The sequence below is a fragment of the Cherax quadricarinatus genome, chromosome 19, assembly GCF_038502225.1.
Source record: "Cherax quadricarinatus isolate ZL_2023a chromosome 19, ASM3850222v1, whole genome shotgun sequence".
NCBI lineage: Eukaryota > Metazoa > Arthropoda > Malacostraca > Decapoda > Parastacidae > Cherax > Cherax quadricarinatus.
The window spans coordinates 2,108,114-2,127,716 of NC_091310.1; the positions used below are offsets into that span (position 1 = coordinate 2,108,114).

Below are 19,603 nucleotides of genomic sequence, written 5' to 3' on the forward strand. Positions count from 1 at the left end.
CAGAGAGGTGTTGCCCAACGGGTCGTTGTGGATTGCCCCAGCTACTCCTGGCAGAGGTCACGTCATTCGATCCACCTACCGCTGCAAGGCTACCAACCCCACAGGCACCGTCATCAGCAGGGCTACCACTCTCACCACTGGTAAGTTGCAAAACACCCAAGCAATCAGAATACTTATTTTATATTGCTATATTGTCTGAGCCTGCGTCTCGGGGGGGGGGGCAGTAACCCCCGGAAGCGTCCTTCACACGTTACGCATCTCAATTATTTTTATGATATTATTCATATCGTATTTGAGATGACTCACAACTCAGAAGTAGCCCATTTGTCTTTACTCAAAGGACAAGAGTTCTTTCCTGTGTGTGTACCGGGAATGAGCATATCCTATTACACATGTTACTCCTACTTACCTAGGTACCTGAACGTCAGCTGAATGTTGCGGATATTGTTAGATTGAAGATAGCTTTAGATAAAGGTGAGGTTTGATATGTTCTGTGGTAGAATATCACTTTTTCAGGCTGTCATAATTAAAAATTAGATTTGTATAACTAGTTTTCATACAACTCCTTCATTTCGTTTACTATAGTAAGGGAATATAATGTATTTTAGAAAAGTGTTATGATAGCTAATGGTAGAAAGTACTAATCAGGAATAATGACAATAATTAGCAGAGGAGAGAGAGCAAGGGAGAGACACCAGTTAAAAATGGTCGTGCTGGAAATGGGATACAATACCGACAAGTTGAAGATTGAAACACATGAGAAAGAGTTGAGCTTCATGGAGCTGAACTCTTCCCTAGGCTGAGGGACTGACCAACTCAAATACTTTTCCTCCAAAGTGGTGACCTGTATTTAGCTCTGTGAAGACTTGTCTGTGTGTTCTCTGTGAATCTGAACCAAGATGTCCTCTCTTGAGCAACTCTACCAGAGCTGAAAGAGGAACTTAGGGTTGCTAAACTGGAGATACGGCGATTAACGGAGGAGAAAAAGAGAATTCGTAGTAATCCTCCTGTTGTGAGTTCTCAGGTTAAGAGGGGAACCTGGTCAGTGGCCGGGCAACATGGAACCAAGCTGAGGATCAAGAAGACTGCTGGAGAGGCAGAAACAACGAAGAACCAGAAGACGACTGTGGAAACTTCCAACCCATTTTCGGTGCTACCTGACGAATGTGGATGTTCTACTGGGAATGTCATAACGAGCAACAAGGAAGCATTGGCAGACGTGACTGAGACATCCCTTGAAATCCCAACGAAGACCATCGAGAACGTCACGACGAATTCCACAAGTGAAGGTTTTAGTTGGAGACAGTCAGGTTAAGTTTATGGATAGGGCCTTTTGTCTTAGGGACAGGAAGAGGAGGCAGGGGGTATGTTTTCCTGGAGCTGCGATGGAGGATATTGTTAACCGTCTGGACGACATCATGAAAGGTAATGGGAGCAATCCTATTATCTGCCTCAGTGCAAGAGGCAACGATGTTGGCAGATGTAGTAGTGAGGACCTGATTAGCAGGTATAGGTCAACAACAGAAATAATTAGGAAGAAGGGTGGGAACCCTGTCATGTGTAGTATTTTGCCAAGAGAAGAGTTGGAAATGAATTGTTGTCCAGGGCAATTGGTGTCAATTGTTGGCTGGATAAATACCTTAGGGGGAAATGCGGTAACATTCATTGACAACTGGGACCTCTTCTGTGGCAGAAATAACATGTATGCCAGGGATGGGGTTCACTTATCTAGGTCTGGGGTAGAGGCTCTGGCAACTGCAGGTCTCATGGTGGATCAAGGTCTGATCAACCAGGCATAAGTGTTCGCAATAAAGCTAATAGAATCCTTGGCTTCATATCAAGATGCATAAATAATAGGAGTCCTCAGGTTGTTCTTCAACTCTATACATCCTTGGTTAGGCCTCATTTAGATTATGCTGCACAGTTTTGGTCACCGTATTACAGAATGGATATAAATTCTCTGGAAAATGTACAAAGGAGGATGACAAAGTTGATCCCATGTATCAGAGACCTTCCCTATGAGGATAGACTAAGGGCCCTGAAACTGCACTCTCTAGAAAGACGTAGAATTAGGGGGGATATGATTGAGGTGTATAAATGGAAGACAGGAATAAATAAAGGGGATGTAAATAGTGTGCTGAAAATATCTAGCCTAGACAGGACTCGCAGCAATGGTTTTAAGTTGGAAAAATTCAGATTCAGGAAGGATATAGGAAAGTACTGGTTTGGTAATAGAGTTGTGGATGAGTGGAACAAACTCCCAAGTACCGTTATAGAGGCCAGAACGTTGTGTAGCTTTAAAAATAGGTTGGATAAATACATGAGTAGATGTGGGTGGGTGTGAGTTAGACCTGATAGCTTGTGCTACCAGGTCGGTTGCCGTGTTCCTCCCATAAGTCAATGTGACCTGACCTGACTAGGTTGGGTGCATTGGCTTAAGCCGGTAGGAGACTTGGACCTGCCTCGCATGGGCCAGTAGGCCTTCTCCAGTGTTCCTTCGTTCTTATGTTCTTATGTTCTTACTGCTTTGCCGCACAAACACACAAGCCTGTGTACCAACCACGACTTTGCAAATAAAGTAAGAAGCCTCCGAAGCCTTTATCATTGAACCTCGCTCTGCAAGCACTACCAAATAATCTCGTAAACACACACAAGCTGATGTACGAACCACAGCCTGGTTGGTCAGGTACTGACTTTAAGGGCCTGTCCAGTGCCTTCTTGAAGACAGCCAGGGGTGTATTGGTAATCCCCACTGAAGTACACTAGTCCTGGAGGACAGAGAATCGATATCCTACCTTCAAATCTTCTCTATTAACCATCCCTATCATCCTTCTTCCTGAACTGTGAACTACTTGCCACTTAAAGTGGTTGCCACTCTTGAAATCACTGCTGGTACCTTTTTTCTTCCTTCTCACCAGCTACAACCATCTCACACTCCCTCCCAAACCCAACTAGACGAAGCTTCAGCCTCCTATTTTCCTCCTAAGTAAAATCTCCTTCTCCAACACTTTACCGTTAGATTCTAAAACACTAAAACAAGCCATGGTGCTAGGTGACACTTCACGCTAATCCCAGACAGCTTAGGACAGGTATGACCACACGTGACCACTGACCTCAGTGTACTGACCTCATATACTGTATGCCATCTTTATACCACCAATGTACCTTTTAAATAGTTTGTACCATATTTTGTAATAATATGTACTTACTGGTGAAAAGGAAAAGATGGGGAGGTAGGGGAAGTGGAACATTCAAATGGCTTCAGGAAGAAATCTAAATATTCTTCCTCTAAGTCTTTATATATATATATATATATATATATATATATATATATATATATATATATATATATATATATATATATATATATATATATATATATATATATATATATATATATATATATATATATATATATATATATAATACAATAAAATATAAGGAGGTACCACCTCCAGAACTTTACTGGGGACCCTCATCCTCAGAGAAGACAATAAACGTTAATAACAACACTGTAACTAACCGGTGAATTGAACCCATGTTGTTTTAGTCGGCCTCATAAGAACATAAGAAGGAACACTGCAACAGGCCTACTGACCCATGCGGAGCAGGTCCATGTCCCCCCCCCCGGATAAGCCCAATGGCCCACCCAGTCTGGTCATCCCCACTCAAGGAAGGAGCACGGCACCAGACCCAGCAGCACAAGCTAGTCCGGCCCAACTCACACCCACCCACACCCACTCATGTATTTATCTAACCTATTTTTAAAACTACACAACGGTTTAGCCTGAATAACTGTACTCGGGAGTTTGTTCCACTCATCCACAACTCTATTATCAAACCAGTGCTTTCCTATATCCTTCCTGAATCTGAATTTTTCCAACTTGAAACCATTGCTGCGAGTTCTGTCTTGGCTGGAAATTTTCAGGACGCTATTTACATCCCTTTTATTTATTCCTGTTTTCCATTTATACACCTCGATCATATCCCCCCTAATTCTACGACATTTTGAGAAGGTGCAGATTCAGGGCCCCCAGTCTATCCTCATAGCGAAGATTTCTGATACATGGGATCATGTTAGTCATCCTACTCTGTAATTTTCCAGTGCATTTATATCCATTCTGTAATACGGTGACCAGAACTGAGCAGCATAGTCCAAATGAGGCCTAACCAAGGATATATAGAGTTGAAGAACAACCTGAGGACTTCTATTATTTATACTTCTAGATATGAAGCAAAGAATTCTGTTAGCTTTACTGCAAACACTAATGCACTGTTGTCTTGGTTTTAGATTACTGCTAACCAGAACTCCTAAATCCTTTTTGCAATCAGTAGTACGTATTATGATCTACATTATTTAGTTTATATGTCGCATGGTTATTTTCCTGTCCAACATTTAGAACTTTGCATTTGTCTATATTAAACTGCATCTGTCACTTCTCCGACCATTGCATCAGTCTATTCAAATCATCCTGGAGTGCTCTAGTGTCCTCATTAGAATGAACTGGACGGCCTATTTTGGTGTCATCAGCAAATTTGCTTATGTCACTATTTATTCCCTCATCTATGTCGTTTATGTAAATTGTGAACAACAACGGGCCCAACACTGACCCCTGAGGAACACCGCTTGTGACGTGCCCCCATTCTGATTTCTCCCCATTTATGCAAACTTTCTGCTGTCTATTTGTCAGCCATGCCTCTACCTAGGAAAAAATTTCTACTCCTATTCCGTGTGCCTTAAGTTTCCTCAATAGCCTCTGATGTGTTACTCTATCGAGAGGCTTACTGGAGTCCATATACACTATAACATATTCATTACCATGATCTACCTCCTCAAACACCTTAGTGAAAAATGTTAGTAAATTCGTAAGACAGGAACGCCCCTTTGTAAAACCATGTTGAGATTCATTAATCCATCTGTGCCTATCAAAATGGCTACGAATTGCTTCGGCAATTATTGATTCCATAAATTTTCCCACTATGTAGGTAAGGCTTGAAAATCAAAATGGTATACAATACCGACAGGTTGGTAGGTAAGACACATAGGCAACAGCTAGGCAACTTCATTTCGAAACGTTTCGCCTACACAGTAGGCTTCCTCAGTCGAATACAGAAAGACAGCAGCAACAGTAGAGATGTGAAGACGATGTAATCAGTCCATCACCCTTGAAGTCGTAGAATTTGAGGTTGTCAGTCCCTCAGCCTGGAGAAGTTCGGTTCCATAGTCAGGAACTATCTGAGACTCTATGACCGCGGGTTCAATCCCGGCTGGGGGTATGGTTTCACACATATCCTTATCACTGTCAGTGATCTGCCCAGAGTTACTCTTAAGTGGGCCAGTCTTTTCCCTAATATTACTTCTGTATACCTGAAAGAACCCTTTTGGGTTAGTCTTTGAATCCCTTGCGACCTTAGCTTCATAATCCCTTTTTGATTTTCTTATTCCTTTCTTTATTTCTCTCTTTAATTAAATATATTGATTTCTTAACTGCCCATCCCCTCTTTTGATACGCTTATATATGCCTCTTTTATGATCAATGGGATGTTTTAATCTATTGTTCATCCATTTGGGATCATTTTTGTTATATCTAATTTCCCTACTCGGAACAAACGTTGTCTGGGCAGCTAGAACTATGCTCTGAAAAACGTCATATTGGCAACCAAGATCACCTACCTGATCCATAGTCAGGACATCCCAATTTAGCCCACCCAGGTAATTTTTCGATCCCATGAAGTCGGCCAAGCGAAAATCTGGGACAGACATTTGATTGCAGTTATCTTGGTAATTCCATAATATATTGAAAGTGATTTGCGATCACTTTTCCCAAGCTCAAGATTATTAATTAGTGAATCTTTGTTGGCAAGAACCAAGTCAAGCAGATTGTTTCCTCTAGTTGGTTCTGTCACAAACTGTTCTAAAAAGCAATCCTGAACCGTATCAAGAAAGTCACTAGACTCAAGATTTCCTGTCATATTGTTCCAATCAATTTGTCTAAAGTTAAAATCTCCCATTATCACAACATTTTTATATCTAGATGCCTTATGAATTTCGTCCCATAACAGCTTACTGCACTCCCTATCAAGATTTGTGGGCCTAAAAATCACACCCAAAATTAATTTGTCACGACCCTCGAGAAACTGTAGCCAAACAGATTCTGTTTCTAATCTTATATCATGTCCAAGACAATTTAAATTTTCTCTGACTACATCGTCACTCCACCACCCTTCCAGTTGACCCTATCAGTGTGGAATAGTTTATAACCCTGTATGTTGCATTCAGAAAGTATTTCTCTATCTTTCAGGTTGAACCAGGTCTCTGTTATACCAATAATATCTATATTACCTACACTTGCAAGTAATCTTAGCTCATCTTATTTCTTAAACTCATACTATTTATATAGTAAACCTTAAGGGAGCTAGTCGCTCGTTGCCCTCTACTGTTTCTCTTTGTTTGTTGATCAATTGATTTGCCATTACTAGCAACTTTATTTTGAATATTGTCTTTTAAACATATCCCTGAGGTATCCCGGTAATAACTGCTGTTTTTAACCCTAATACTGCAGTCTGATTGTTTCCCACAAACACCCATACCTCTATAATCTATCAGTTTAATTTCCTTAACAAGTCATCAATTACCCTCTCAATCGAATTGGCTAATGCAACCACTCCATCCCCAGAGAGATGAACCCCATCCCTTGCATACATATCACGTTTGTCAAAGAATAGGTCACAGTTATCAATGAATGGGATTGCAAGTTCCTTGCAGTACCTGTCTAGCCAGCAATTTATACCAATTGCCCTAGACATCCATTCATTGCCCACTCCCTTTCTAGGCAAGATGCTACATATGACTTGGATCCCTCCCTTAGACCTAACTACTTCTATGGCTGACCTGTACTTATCCAGCAGCTCCTCTCTCCTGCCCTTTCCAGTGTCATTACCCCCAGCACTGTGACAGATGATGGGCTTGTTCCCATTACCTGACATAATATTATCCAACCTGCTGACTATGTCACCAACACCAGCTACAGGAAGACACACTTCTGTCTGACCTTTCTGTCTCTGTTACAAAAAGCACGGTCCATATATCTTACCTGAGAGTCTCCTACTATTAAAACATTCTTACCTTGATTAGCAGGGGAATCAATGGTACCTTCAACCTCACTAACCACTGAAGTGCACTCGTCTTGGAGAACAGAGAATCGATTTCCTACCTTCACATCTTCTCTGCTAACCCTCCTTATCTTCCTTCTTACTGAACTGTGAACCATTTGCCACTTGGTGAGCGAGAATTCTCGATGATCTAACCCACTGGACCATACAATCCGAGGACATACGATGGTGTGGGTGCCTCTGATCTAATTTCATTCTACTCCCCGTTTGGTGTACTAGCCTCCACGAGCTGTATATAGTATTGATTGATCCTGTGGGTTAGAGCGTCGTGAATTTTCGCTCACAATGAAGCGGGCTAAAACAACTTGGGTTCGATCCCAGAGCTGGTCGCGGTTTTGTTATTGATTAAATACTACTCGTTCGTGGTTACGATACTATATATACTGCTTGTGGAGGCTAGTATATAAACTGGGGAGTAGAATGAAATTAGCTCTGACGCACCCACACCATCATATGTCCTCCGATCACGGTACAACACCTAGCCCTGCAGGGTGCGTGATTCATGTAAGATTGTATGGTCCAGTTGGTTAGAGCATCATGAATTTTTGCTCACCATGAGAAGGGCTAAAACAACTCGAGTTCGATCCCCCAGCTAGTAGCAGTATTGTTATTTATTAAATACTACTCGTTCATGTTACAATAATATATATATATATATATATATATATATATATATATATATATATATATATATATATATATATATATATATATATATATATATATATATGTCGTGCCGAATAGGCAGAACTTGCGATCTTGGCTTAAATAGCAACGCTCATCTTGCCATATATGACAAGCGAAAATTTGTGTATGCAATAATTTCGCCAAAATCATTCTGAACCTAACGAAAAAAATATATTTCACTGTGTTTGTTTAGTATTAATTTATTGTAAACAAATCTAAAATATATTTAGTTGGGTTAGGCTAAAATAAATTAATCTTGTTATAATAAGGTTAGGTAAGTTTTCTAAGATTCTTTTGGTGCAAAGTTATAAATTTTTACATCAACATTAATGAAAAAATATATCTTTAAATGTATAAGAGAGAATTTCAGAAAGGATTTAATTTTAAATGAGTCTTGCTAATTGACCAGTTTTACATATTCGGCACGACATATATATATATATATATATATATATATATATATATATATATATATATATATATATATATATATATATATATATATATATATATATATATATATATATATATATATATATATATATATATATATATATATATATATATATATATATATATATTTATTATCACACTGGCCGATTCCCACCAAGGCAGGGTGGCCCGAAAAAGAAAAACTTTCACCATCATTCACTCCATCACTCTTGCCAGAAGGGTGCTTTACACTACAGTTTTTAAACTGCAACATTAACACCCCTCCTTCAGAGTGCAGGCACTGTACTTCCCATCTCCAGGACTCAAGTCCGGCCTGCCGGTTTCCCTGAACCCCTTCATAAATGTTACTTTGCTCACACTCCAAAAGCACGTCAAGTATTAAAAACCATTTGTCTCCATTCACTCCTATCAAACACGCTCACGCATGCCTGCTGGAAGTCCAAGCCCCTCGCACAGAAAACCTCCTTTACCCCCTCCCTCCAGCCTTTCCTAGGCCGACCCCTACTCCGCCTTCCTTCCACTACAGACTGATACACTCTTGAAGTCACTCTGTTTCGCTCCATTCTCTCCACATGTCCGAACCACCTCAACAACCCTTCCTCAGCCCTCTGGACAACAGTTTTGGTAATCCCGCACCTCCTCCTAACTTCCAAACTACGAATTCTCTGCATTATATTCACACCACACATTGCTCTCAGACATGACATCTCCACTGCCTCCAGCCTTCTCCTCGCTGCAACATTCATCACCCATGCTTCACACCCATATAAGAGCGTTGGTAAAACTATACTCTCATACATTCCCCTCTTTGCCTCCAAGGACAAAGTTCTTTGTCTCCACAGACTCCGAAGTGCACCACTCACCCTTTTCCCCTCATCAATTCTATGATTCACCTCATCTTTCATAGACCCATCCGCTGACACGTCCACTCCCAAATATCTGAATACATTCACCTCCTCCATACTCTCTCCCTCCAATCTGATATCGAATCTTTCATCACCTAATCTTTTTGTTATCCTCATAACCTTACTCTTTCCAATATTCACTTTCAATTTTCTTCTTTTGCACACCCTACCAAATTCATCCACCAATCTCTGCAACTTCTCTTCAGAATCTCCCAAGAGCACAGTGTCATCAGCAAAGAGCAACTGTGACAAATCCCACTTTATGTGTGATTCTTTATCTTTTAACTCCACGCCTCTTGCCAAGACCCTCGCATTTACTTCTCTTACAACCCCATCTATAAATATAATAAACAACCACGGTGACATCACACATCCTTGTCTAAGGCCAACTTTTACTGGGAAATAATTTCCCTCACAGTGGTTGTTTTGCATATATATATATATATATATATATATATATATATATATATATATATATATATATATATATATATATATATATATATATATATATATATATATATATATATGTCGCGCCGAATATGTAAAACTGGTCAATTAGCAAGAACTCATTTAAAATTAAGTCCTTTCTAAAATTTTCTCTTATACGTTTAAAGATATATTTTTTTCATTAATATTAAAGTAAAAATTTTTAATTTTGCACCAAAAGGAACTTAGAAAACTTACCTAACCTTATTACAACAAGCGCAATTTATTTTAGCCTAACCCAACTAAACGTATTTTAAATACGTTTACAGTAATTTAATACTAAACAAACACAATCAAATATATTTTTTTCGTTAGGTTAATAATGATTTTGGCGAAATTATTGCATGCACAAATTTTCACTTGTCCTATATCGCAAGATGAGCGTTGCTATTTAAGCCAAGATCGCAAGTTCTACCTATTCGGCACGACATATATATAAATATATATATATATATATATATATATATATATATATATATATATATATATATATATATATATATATATATATATATATATATATATATATATATATATATATATATATATATATATATATATATACTTATATATATACAATACCCACAACCCAGCAAACCGCCCCGACGGGATCACCATCTATCCTTGGAAGAGTGGCAAGCTCTTAGCATGGGACTATACCTGTGTGTCCACACTGGCTGACACCTATATCCATCACAGTGTGGGGCGACAGGGAGGAGCTGCTGACCACAGGGAGGAGTACAAGATCAGCAAGTACAGGGACATTAGCCAACAGTATCAATTTGTCCCAGTGGGATCAGAGACCTTGGGATCATGGGGAAAAAATGCCACACGTTTCCTTAAAGAATTGGGGTCCAGACTCATCGACACCACCAGGGACCCAAGGGCAGCCACTTTCATGTTCCAGCGCCTCAGCGTCGCCATCCAGAGGGGAAATGCTTGCTGCATACTTGGCTCACGTCCAGCCTCGGAGGAGCTGGAGGAAATTCATCATCTTTGATACATTGTGCCATTGTATTCATGTTTATTTTTTTTTCTGTAAATGTATTTTGTTTATTAATAAATGTTCACATAGAATATAAAATATATAGGGGGTGGTATTAGAAGAAAATATTCAAACAGCTCCGGGGAGAACCTTGAGTTTTCTCTGAGGTACGTTTATTGTCTTCTCTGAGGATGAGGGTCCCCATTCCAGCTATAGAGGTGGTACTTCCCTATATATATATATATATATATATATATATATATATATATATATATATATATATATATATATATATATATATATATATATATATATATATATATATATATGGAGCAAAATTAATTGACCAGTTTTACATATTCGGCACGACATATGTATATTTTAACAAGTTGGCCGTCTCCCACAGAGGCAGGGTGACCCAAAAAGAAAGAAAATCCCCAAAAAGAAAATACTTTTATCATCATTCAACACTTTCACCTCACTCACACATTATTTTTTTTTCAGAGGTGCTCAGAATACAACAGTTTAGAAGCTTATACATATCTCTCCAAATTACCAATATCCCAAACCCCTCTTTTAAAGTGCAGGCATTGTACTTCCCATTTCCAGGACTCAAGTCCAGTTATATAAAATAACCGGTTTCCCTGAATCCCTTCACTAAATATTACCCTGCTCACACTCCAACAGCTCGTCAGGTCCTAAATACCATTGGTCTCCATTCACTAACACGCTCATGCACGCTTGCTGGAAGTCCACGCCCCTCGCCCACAAAACCTGCTTAACCCCCATCCCTCCAACCTTTTCGAGGACGACCCCTACCCCGCCTTCCTTCCCCTACAGATTTATACGCTCTGAAGTCATTCTACTTTTATGCTTTCTCTCTAAATGACCAAACCACCTCAACAAACCCTCTTCAGCCCTCTTACTAATACTTTTATTAACTCCACACCTTCTCCTAATTTCCACACTCCGAATTTTCTGCATAATATTTACAACCCAAGCTTCACACCCATATTAGAGTGTTGGTACTACTATACTTTTATACATTCCCTCCTTTTCCTCCATAGATAACTTTTTTGTCTCCCCATATACCTCAACGCTCCGCTAACCTTTTCTCCTTCATCAATTCTATGATTAATCTCATCCTTCATAAATCCATCCGCTGACACGTCATCTCCCAAATATCTGAAAACATTCACTTTTTCCATACTCCTCCTCCCCAGTTTGATATACAATTTCTATCTAAATCAGTTGATACCCTCATTACCTTACTCTTTTCTATGTTCACTTTCAACTTTCTAGCTTTACACACACTCCCAAACTCGTCCACTAACCTTTGAATCTCCCACAAACATAGTATCATCAGCAAAAAATTGTGTCAATTCCCATTTTGTATTTGATTCCCCATAATTTAATCCCACCCCTCTCCCGAACACCCTAGCATTTACTTCTTTTACAACCCCATATATAAATATATTAAACAACCATGGTGACATTACACATCCCTGTCTAAGACCTACTTTTACCGGAAAATAGTCTCCCTCTCTTCTACACACCCTAACCTGAGCCTCACTATCCTTATAAAAACTCTTTACAGCATTTAGTAACTTACCACCTATTCCATATACTTGCAATATCTGCCACATTGCTCCCCTATCCTTCTCTCATATGCCTCTTCTAAATTCATAAATGCAATAAAAACTTCACTACCTTTATCTAAATACGGTTCACATATATGCTTCAATTTAAACACTTGATCTACACATCCCCTACCCACTCTAATACCTCCTTGCTCATCCGCAATCCTACATTCTGTCTTACCTCTAATTCTTTCAATAACCCTACCGTACACTTTTCCTGGTATACTCAGTAAACTTATTCCTCTATAATTTTTTGCAATCTCTTTTGTCCCCTTCCCTTTATATAAAGGGACTATACATGCTCTCTGCCTATCCCTAGGTACCTTCTCCTCTTTCATACATTTATTAAACAAAAATACCAATCACTCTAACACTATATCATCCCCTGCTTTTAACATTTCTGTGATGATCCCGTCAGTTCCAGCTGCTTTACCCCCTTTCATTCTACGTAATGCCTCACGTACCTTCCCCACACTTTCATCCTGCTCTTCTTCACTCTTAAAAGATGGTATACCTCCCTGGTCAGTGCATGAAATTACCGCCTCCCTTTCTTCGTCGACATTTAAAAGTTCCTCTAAATATTCTCGCCATTTACCCAACACCTCCCTCTCCCCATATACTAACTCCCCAACTCTATTTTTAACTGACAAATCTATTTGTTCTCTAGGCTTTCTTGACAGTGCCTCTTCCACTCCATTATCTGCTCTCCTTTTGCACTATCTCACCACTCTCTTCACCTTTCTTTTACTCTCCATATACTCTACTCTTCTTATAACACTTCTGCTTTGTAAAAACCTCTCATAAGCTACCTTTTTTATTTTATCACACCCTGTACTTCATCATTCCACCAATCACTCCTCTTACTTCATGCACCCACCATCCTATAACCGCAAACTTCTGCTCCATATCCTACTACTGCATTTTTAAAACTATTCCAACCCTCTTCAACTCCCCCACTACTCATACTTGCACCAGTCCACCTTTCTGCCAATAGTTGCTTATATCTCACCCGAACTTCTTCCTCCCTTAGTTTATACACTTTCACCTCCCTCTTACTTGTTGTCATTTTCCTCTTGTCCCATCTACCTCTTACGCTAACTGTAGCTACAACTAAATATTGATTCGCTATATCCGCTGCCCCTCTATAAACGTGTACATCCTGAAGCCTACCCATCAACCTTTTATCCACCAATACATAATCTAACAAACTACTTTCATTACGTGCTATATCATACCTTGTATATTTATTTATCAGCTTTTTCATAAAATATGTATTACTTATTACCAAACCTCTTTCTACATATTGCTCAATTAAAGGCTCCCCATTTTCCTTTACCCCTGGCACCCCAAATTTACCTACTACTCCCTCCACAACATTTTTACCCACTTTAACAATGATGTCCCCATCCACCATTACTCTCACACTTGGTTCAAAACTCCCCACACATTCTTTCAATATTTCCCGAAATCTCTCTCCTCTACACTTCTCTCTTCCCCAGGTGCATATACGCTTACTATAATCCACTTTTCACATCCAACCTTTATTTTACTACACACACACACACACACACACACACACACACACATATATATATATATATATAAGCAGTGGAGATGTCATGTCTGAGGGCAATGTGTCGTGTGAATATAATGCAGAGAATTCGTAGTTTGGATATTAGGAGGAGGTACAGGGTTACCGTAGCTATTATCCAGAGGACTGAGGAGGGGTTGTTGAGGTGGTTTGGACATGTAGAGAGGAGGAAAGAAAATAGAATGGCTTTGATCGTGTATAAATCTGTAGTGGAGGGAAGGCTGGGTAGGGGTCGGCCTATAAAAGGTTGGAAGGAAGGGGTAGAGACGTTTTGTACGCGAGGGGCTTGGACTTCCAGCAAGCATGCGTGAGCGTGTTAGATAGGAGAGAATAGAGACGAATAGTTTTTAAATCTTGATCTGCTGTTGGAGTGTGAGCAAGGTAACATTTATGAAGAGATTCAGGGAAACCATCAGGCTGAACTTGAGTCCTGGAGATGGGAAGTACAGTGTCTGCACACTGAAGGAGGGGTGTTAATGTTGCAGTTTTATAACTGTAGTGTAAGCGCCCCCCTGGCAAGACAGTGATGGAGTGAATGATGAAAGTTTTTTTTTTCGGGCCACCCTGCCTGGGCGGGGGACGGCCGATGTGTTAATAATATATATATATATATATATATATATATATATATATATATATATATATATATATATATATATATATATATATATGTATATATATTTATTTATATGTATGTATTTATAAATATATATATATATATATATATATATATATATATATATATATATATATATATATATATAAATATATATATGTACATATGTATATAGGATGGGGTCCACCTCTGGTGTAAATTGTGGGACCCATAGCCTCGGAGAAGTGGATAAAAAGGCTTCAAGGAAAAATATTTGGATTTCTTCCTGAAGCCGTTTGAATATTCCACTTCCCCTACCACCCCATCTTTTCATATTTATTTTTTTTACTAATAGGAATATTTTATTACATAATATGGTACAGAAGATTTAAGAGATACATTATTGATATAAAGGTGGCATATACGGTACATGTTGTTACGTGTGAATCACCGATTATAAGGCGAAAATCTCATCCAGCTCCTCAGAGCTTTGGCGTGTGCCCAAAATACAGCAGGCATTACCCGTTTGAACAGCCGCACTGAGCCGCTGGAACAGAAAACTAGCTGCCCTGGGATCCCTAGTTACCCTGATGAGTATTTTTCCCAACTCCTTAAGGAATTTAGATGCACTCTTTCCCCATGAGCCAAGGGTCTCTGAGCCTATGGGAACAAACATATAATGATGGGCAAGTTCTCCATATTTTCTAGACTTTTGGGACTCCCTGAAGCTGGCAGCTGCCCCTCCTTCCTCCCTGGTGTATTGGAGATAGGTATCAGCCAAGGTAGATGCACATGTATAGTCCCACACCACCTGCTTCCCATCTGTCCAGGCGTGAAGGGTGATACCATCTGGAAGCTTCTGGCTGCCATCAGATCTGCATAGTTGGGGTGGCTCCCTTACTGCTGGGCATCCAGCTGTTGTGAGGCTCCTCTTGATAATGTTATTAACCTCCTCATGTCTTGCAATCTTTCCCTCGGATTTACGGCACACAAGACCATGGTACCCGAATCGGTCTGCTGCTTCACTGCCACAAATACACCTGTGTTCGGCGAGAATAGGGGCGGCAAGTCGAAGGGCAACACCGATGCGGATGGTCTGTGGGTCGAGACGTGTGCCAAGGCTGGAGTTGGGAACAGCCAACAGAAAGTCCCCAGCATGAGGGGCTCTCACTGCCAGGAGGCGGGCTCTATCCTTCCCTGACACACTCTGAAGCATTGTTGAGGCAATATTTGCCACTATTGGACCATCCCAGTGCGATTGTTTGTAGTTGTTGGGGGGGAGCAGGTCTGGCTCCAGAGCCCGTTAGATTATCCCATTCATTGCTCCGTCAATGAATTTTTGGTTCTGGACTCCTATCTTGTCCCTAAGATGTTCAGGGAGAATCGCTGCTACAAGCTCTCTGGATGCAATACACGAGGACAGAAAAGCAGGTAACGCAATCTGTGATGACTTGCGGACACCAATGCCTCCTAGTCTGACTGGAAGTGTAGCTTGGTTACACTGCCCGTCTTCTAGAGTAAGGTTAAGTACTTTCGTAAAAATCTGCCTCAGAATACTGTCATATTCGTGCAGTATAGGGTTATCATATGAAGGTGCACATCTTAGGAAATATGTCAACCTGGGCAGACTCAAGCACTTTGTGAGAAGGTACAAGGCATCGTAGGTGTCCAGATTGCCTATTCGTTGTTCCATTCTCCTTAACTCTTCCAATTTCTTCCTGAGAATTGTGTCAATGGCATTGCTTCCCAGAGGTGCTCCTAGCAAGACACTATTTGTGGGGGCAATGACTGCTGCTCCTGGTAGTTTTGATCTCACTGCATTTATCACTTGTTGACTGACTGAGATGATTTCACATTTGGATGGATTCAGGATGAGACCCATTTCCTGTCCCCGTGTCATTACCTGTGTAAGGTCATGTAGGAGGGACTCTTTTGTACCTGCTAGTGTGCCATCATCTAGGAACCAGATGTTTAGCTCGCTGGTCAGTCTGACTGTGATTTCCCTAACTGATATACAGAAGAGAAATGGTGCAAGAGGATCTCCTTGTTGGACACCCTCCGATGATGTAATTTCATGCTCTCCAAAGAGAAGCATTGATTCCTTGCTATACCCGGCTGAAACAAAAGGGAAGAGACCAGGGAAATGTTCTTGTACTGCTGCTAATACCACGTCTCTTTTCAGGAGATTGAACGCATTCTTGAAATCTAATTTTACCACTGCATTGTCCTCAGGCAGGTTGTTGATATACGCCCTTGTTGCATGAACCGCTGCTTCACTTCCTTGAGAGACCCCAAAGCCAAGCTGGTTTGGTTGAAGCATCATGGCTGCCTGTGCATGAATACTTCGGACAGCAGCTTTGGATACGAGGCGGCGTAAGTTGTTGCCTACTGCAATTGGCCGAATTCCTCCATCCTTCTTTTTAAGTGCACAAAGTGTTGCACCAAAAAAGAAAGGTCTAATTTCATCAGGGATCAGACCAGCCAAGGAATTGTTGACGAACCTTGTGATCTCTGAAAGCAGTGTCTCTGCAATTTCCCCAATAACTGGATTAACCATTTCCTTTAAATGCTGTGGCCTTATTCCAGTGTAACCTCCAGCAGAGCCAGATGGGAAAGACATTATTGCTTTGTAAATGTCTGAGTCTTCCACTATCAATGGTTCCATAGTGGGGACAGAGGTGTTGGAACTGTTGGTGCCACTGGTTTCCCTGGCAGGGTGCTTTCCTCTAAGTGCTTCAGCCGTGTCAGCATCCCTGGGAGCAACTGTATCTTCACTGGTAATAATTCTTATTGCACAAGATACGTAGATATCTTAATATGCGGTATAACAACAGTGAAAAGCACTGTTATTGTAAGTGCTTTCATTATTTCTTACATTATCAAGGAATACCAATAATTATAAAGCAGCCAAAATCTTGTAAAGCAGAGATGTGACCTCACATGAAGAGTCAGTGGTTTGTCTGCCTCACTCTCCGAGTCTGGTTCATTCCTTTCTATTGCTCTGATTTTCTTTATCACGTCATATGTTAGGTACAGTTTATGAGGCACATGTCAGGTAAAGAGAAAATTGTTAACTTAGCTGATAATCCTCATAAATTTTCTGTATTAAATATGAATCCAGTTTATTCATTCATGATTAATATTCAGATTGTATTAAGTACTGTTTTCATTTTCTTGTATAAAGCTCTATACTATTATATTTTGCTCAACCATTGATTTGCATATTCTATCTTTTCATCCTTTTGTAAACAAATGGGGCGGTTAAATCTTTTGGGAATACACAGTATTAACCTCCTGGTCAGCATGTACCGAGGTGGCAAGGGCTCGGGTTATGGCTTAGTTGGATACTTTCCACGGATCCCGGTGCAACCGAAACCCTTCTAGAATTTGTAGGTCCCATGAGCATTGGACCTTTCCTGGACATTCTCCATAACTGACATTCCTCGGTAACTTCTGACAGAACCTTTCTTATTTTTACACTCGCTTTCATCCGAGAAAATGTTATGACTTAAACTCTTCCTAGTTAACGTAGCGCTAATGCCTTTTTTTTCGTTTTTGGATTGCCATTGTTATTATCCTACGTCTCGGAGATGTAACGATAACTTTTCCTTTATTTCTAGATAAAATGAACATGTTTCCTTTAGGATTTCTTCTCGGGTTAGTGCAGGTTTCCCTCTTCTTTTAAATCTTAGGTGTCTTTTTCTTGGTTGCCTCGTACTGGATCTCAAGGGCAGTTCAAAGAATCTCTCCTAGGACAATCTGTAAAAATGCCGTATTCTTTATTTTGGATGTTCCTGTCTTTTTCGGTTCGGTTATTCTTCGCTTTGAACGATATGTGATGTATGGTAGATGGTGATTGCCTAATTAGTGAAGAGGACTACCGCTTAACAAACATTAAAAAGTTAATCTTGAAAGTTACAAACAATTCTATGGTCTTTTCATATCCTTCCAGAATATCAAATTTCTACAATAATTTTTTTTCCATTTTTTCCTGTGATGTTATGCTGTGACTACAAATGTAATATGAGATTTTGTTGTCTGGGATCTCAGATGCTCACTGGATCGCTGTGAAACTTCTTATTGTATTTCATTGATGTTACCGCTGAAGAGCTAATGATTGACTTATGTCTGCAAAGTGATTTGCACTGTTGTTTCTGCATTGAAGAGCATGGAACACAGGCGGGATCTCGCAGCTTCCAGACCTCGTCCGCGCATGGATGAAGTCTGCCTTCCAGGTTGTCGCCTGCATGTGACTGCCTTTTTTGAGAATTGATTTGTTATCATAGAAGCGTGTTATTTTGTAATGGTACTTCCTGTAGCTTTTAAAGCACCAAATTCCAATAACATTTTTTGTGAGGCGCTCCTTGTTCTTCTCGCTATTTTTTTTTTCAGTTTACTGGCATAATTAGTATCCTTTTCCTGTCGTTGACTCTTGAAATGTACCTCTGGTTAGAGAACAGTGCATTTCGGTAGAGATTGTTGTTTCTGAGAACATATCGGTGAGCCAAGTAATAAACGAGCATATGAGGCTAAGATTTCTTCCTGTAAAGGTTGTGCGTAACAATGTTACTTCTGAGCAAAGTTCTGGGTTATGTAATTATAGTAGCTGAATATGATTCGGAAAGCGCGTATGTTAAGCTCTGCAGATTCCAGATAATACCGTAAGGACGAAGCTTTGTAGATCTAGTGTTTGGCCATCCTACCTTGCCTATAATAGTGTGCTTATAGGGAATGTTATTCCTTTTATGTAATTTGCGAGGTGAAAGTAGCTGTGACCCTCATTTGCATACACGTTCTAGTCTTTGGCAATAGTAAGTACTAAATGAAATCTAATCCATTGGCTATCGGTAGCTTCTCAGTTTAATCTTAGGGAATTCTCGAGACAAAGAATTTATGCTTTTAATATAGAACTAAAAATAAACATGTTGCCATTGAATATATACTTCCTTTTAATTTCAGTATGGGAGGTTCTAATTTTGCTGTGATTTTAGTTAAATTGGAATTGTACGAATGTTTGAGTGGACTTTATTGTGCAAATTATTAATAAGCTTTTAGCTACTTGTCTCTGCAAATCTAGCAACGTTG

General features: G+C 39.8%; 1 protein-coding gene across 1 annotated transcript in view; it reads left to right on the forward strand.

The window, feature by feature from the left end:
* LOC138852968 (cell adhesion molecule Dscam1-like) overlaps nt 1-19,603 on the forward strand; it is a 454,532-nt gene that overhangs the window by 253,991 nt on the left and 180,938 nt on the right. Inside the window, exon 4 of the mRNA XM_070086852.1 lies at nt 4-140. Within this exon, the coding sequence (XP_069942953.1) occupies nt 4-140 (137 nt within the window). The remainder of the gene's footprint in view (nt 1-3; nt 141-19,603) is intronic.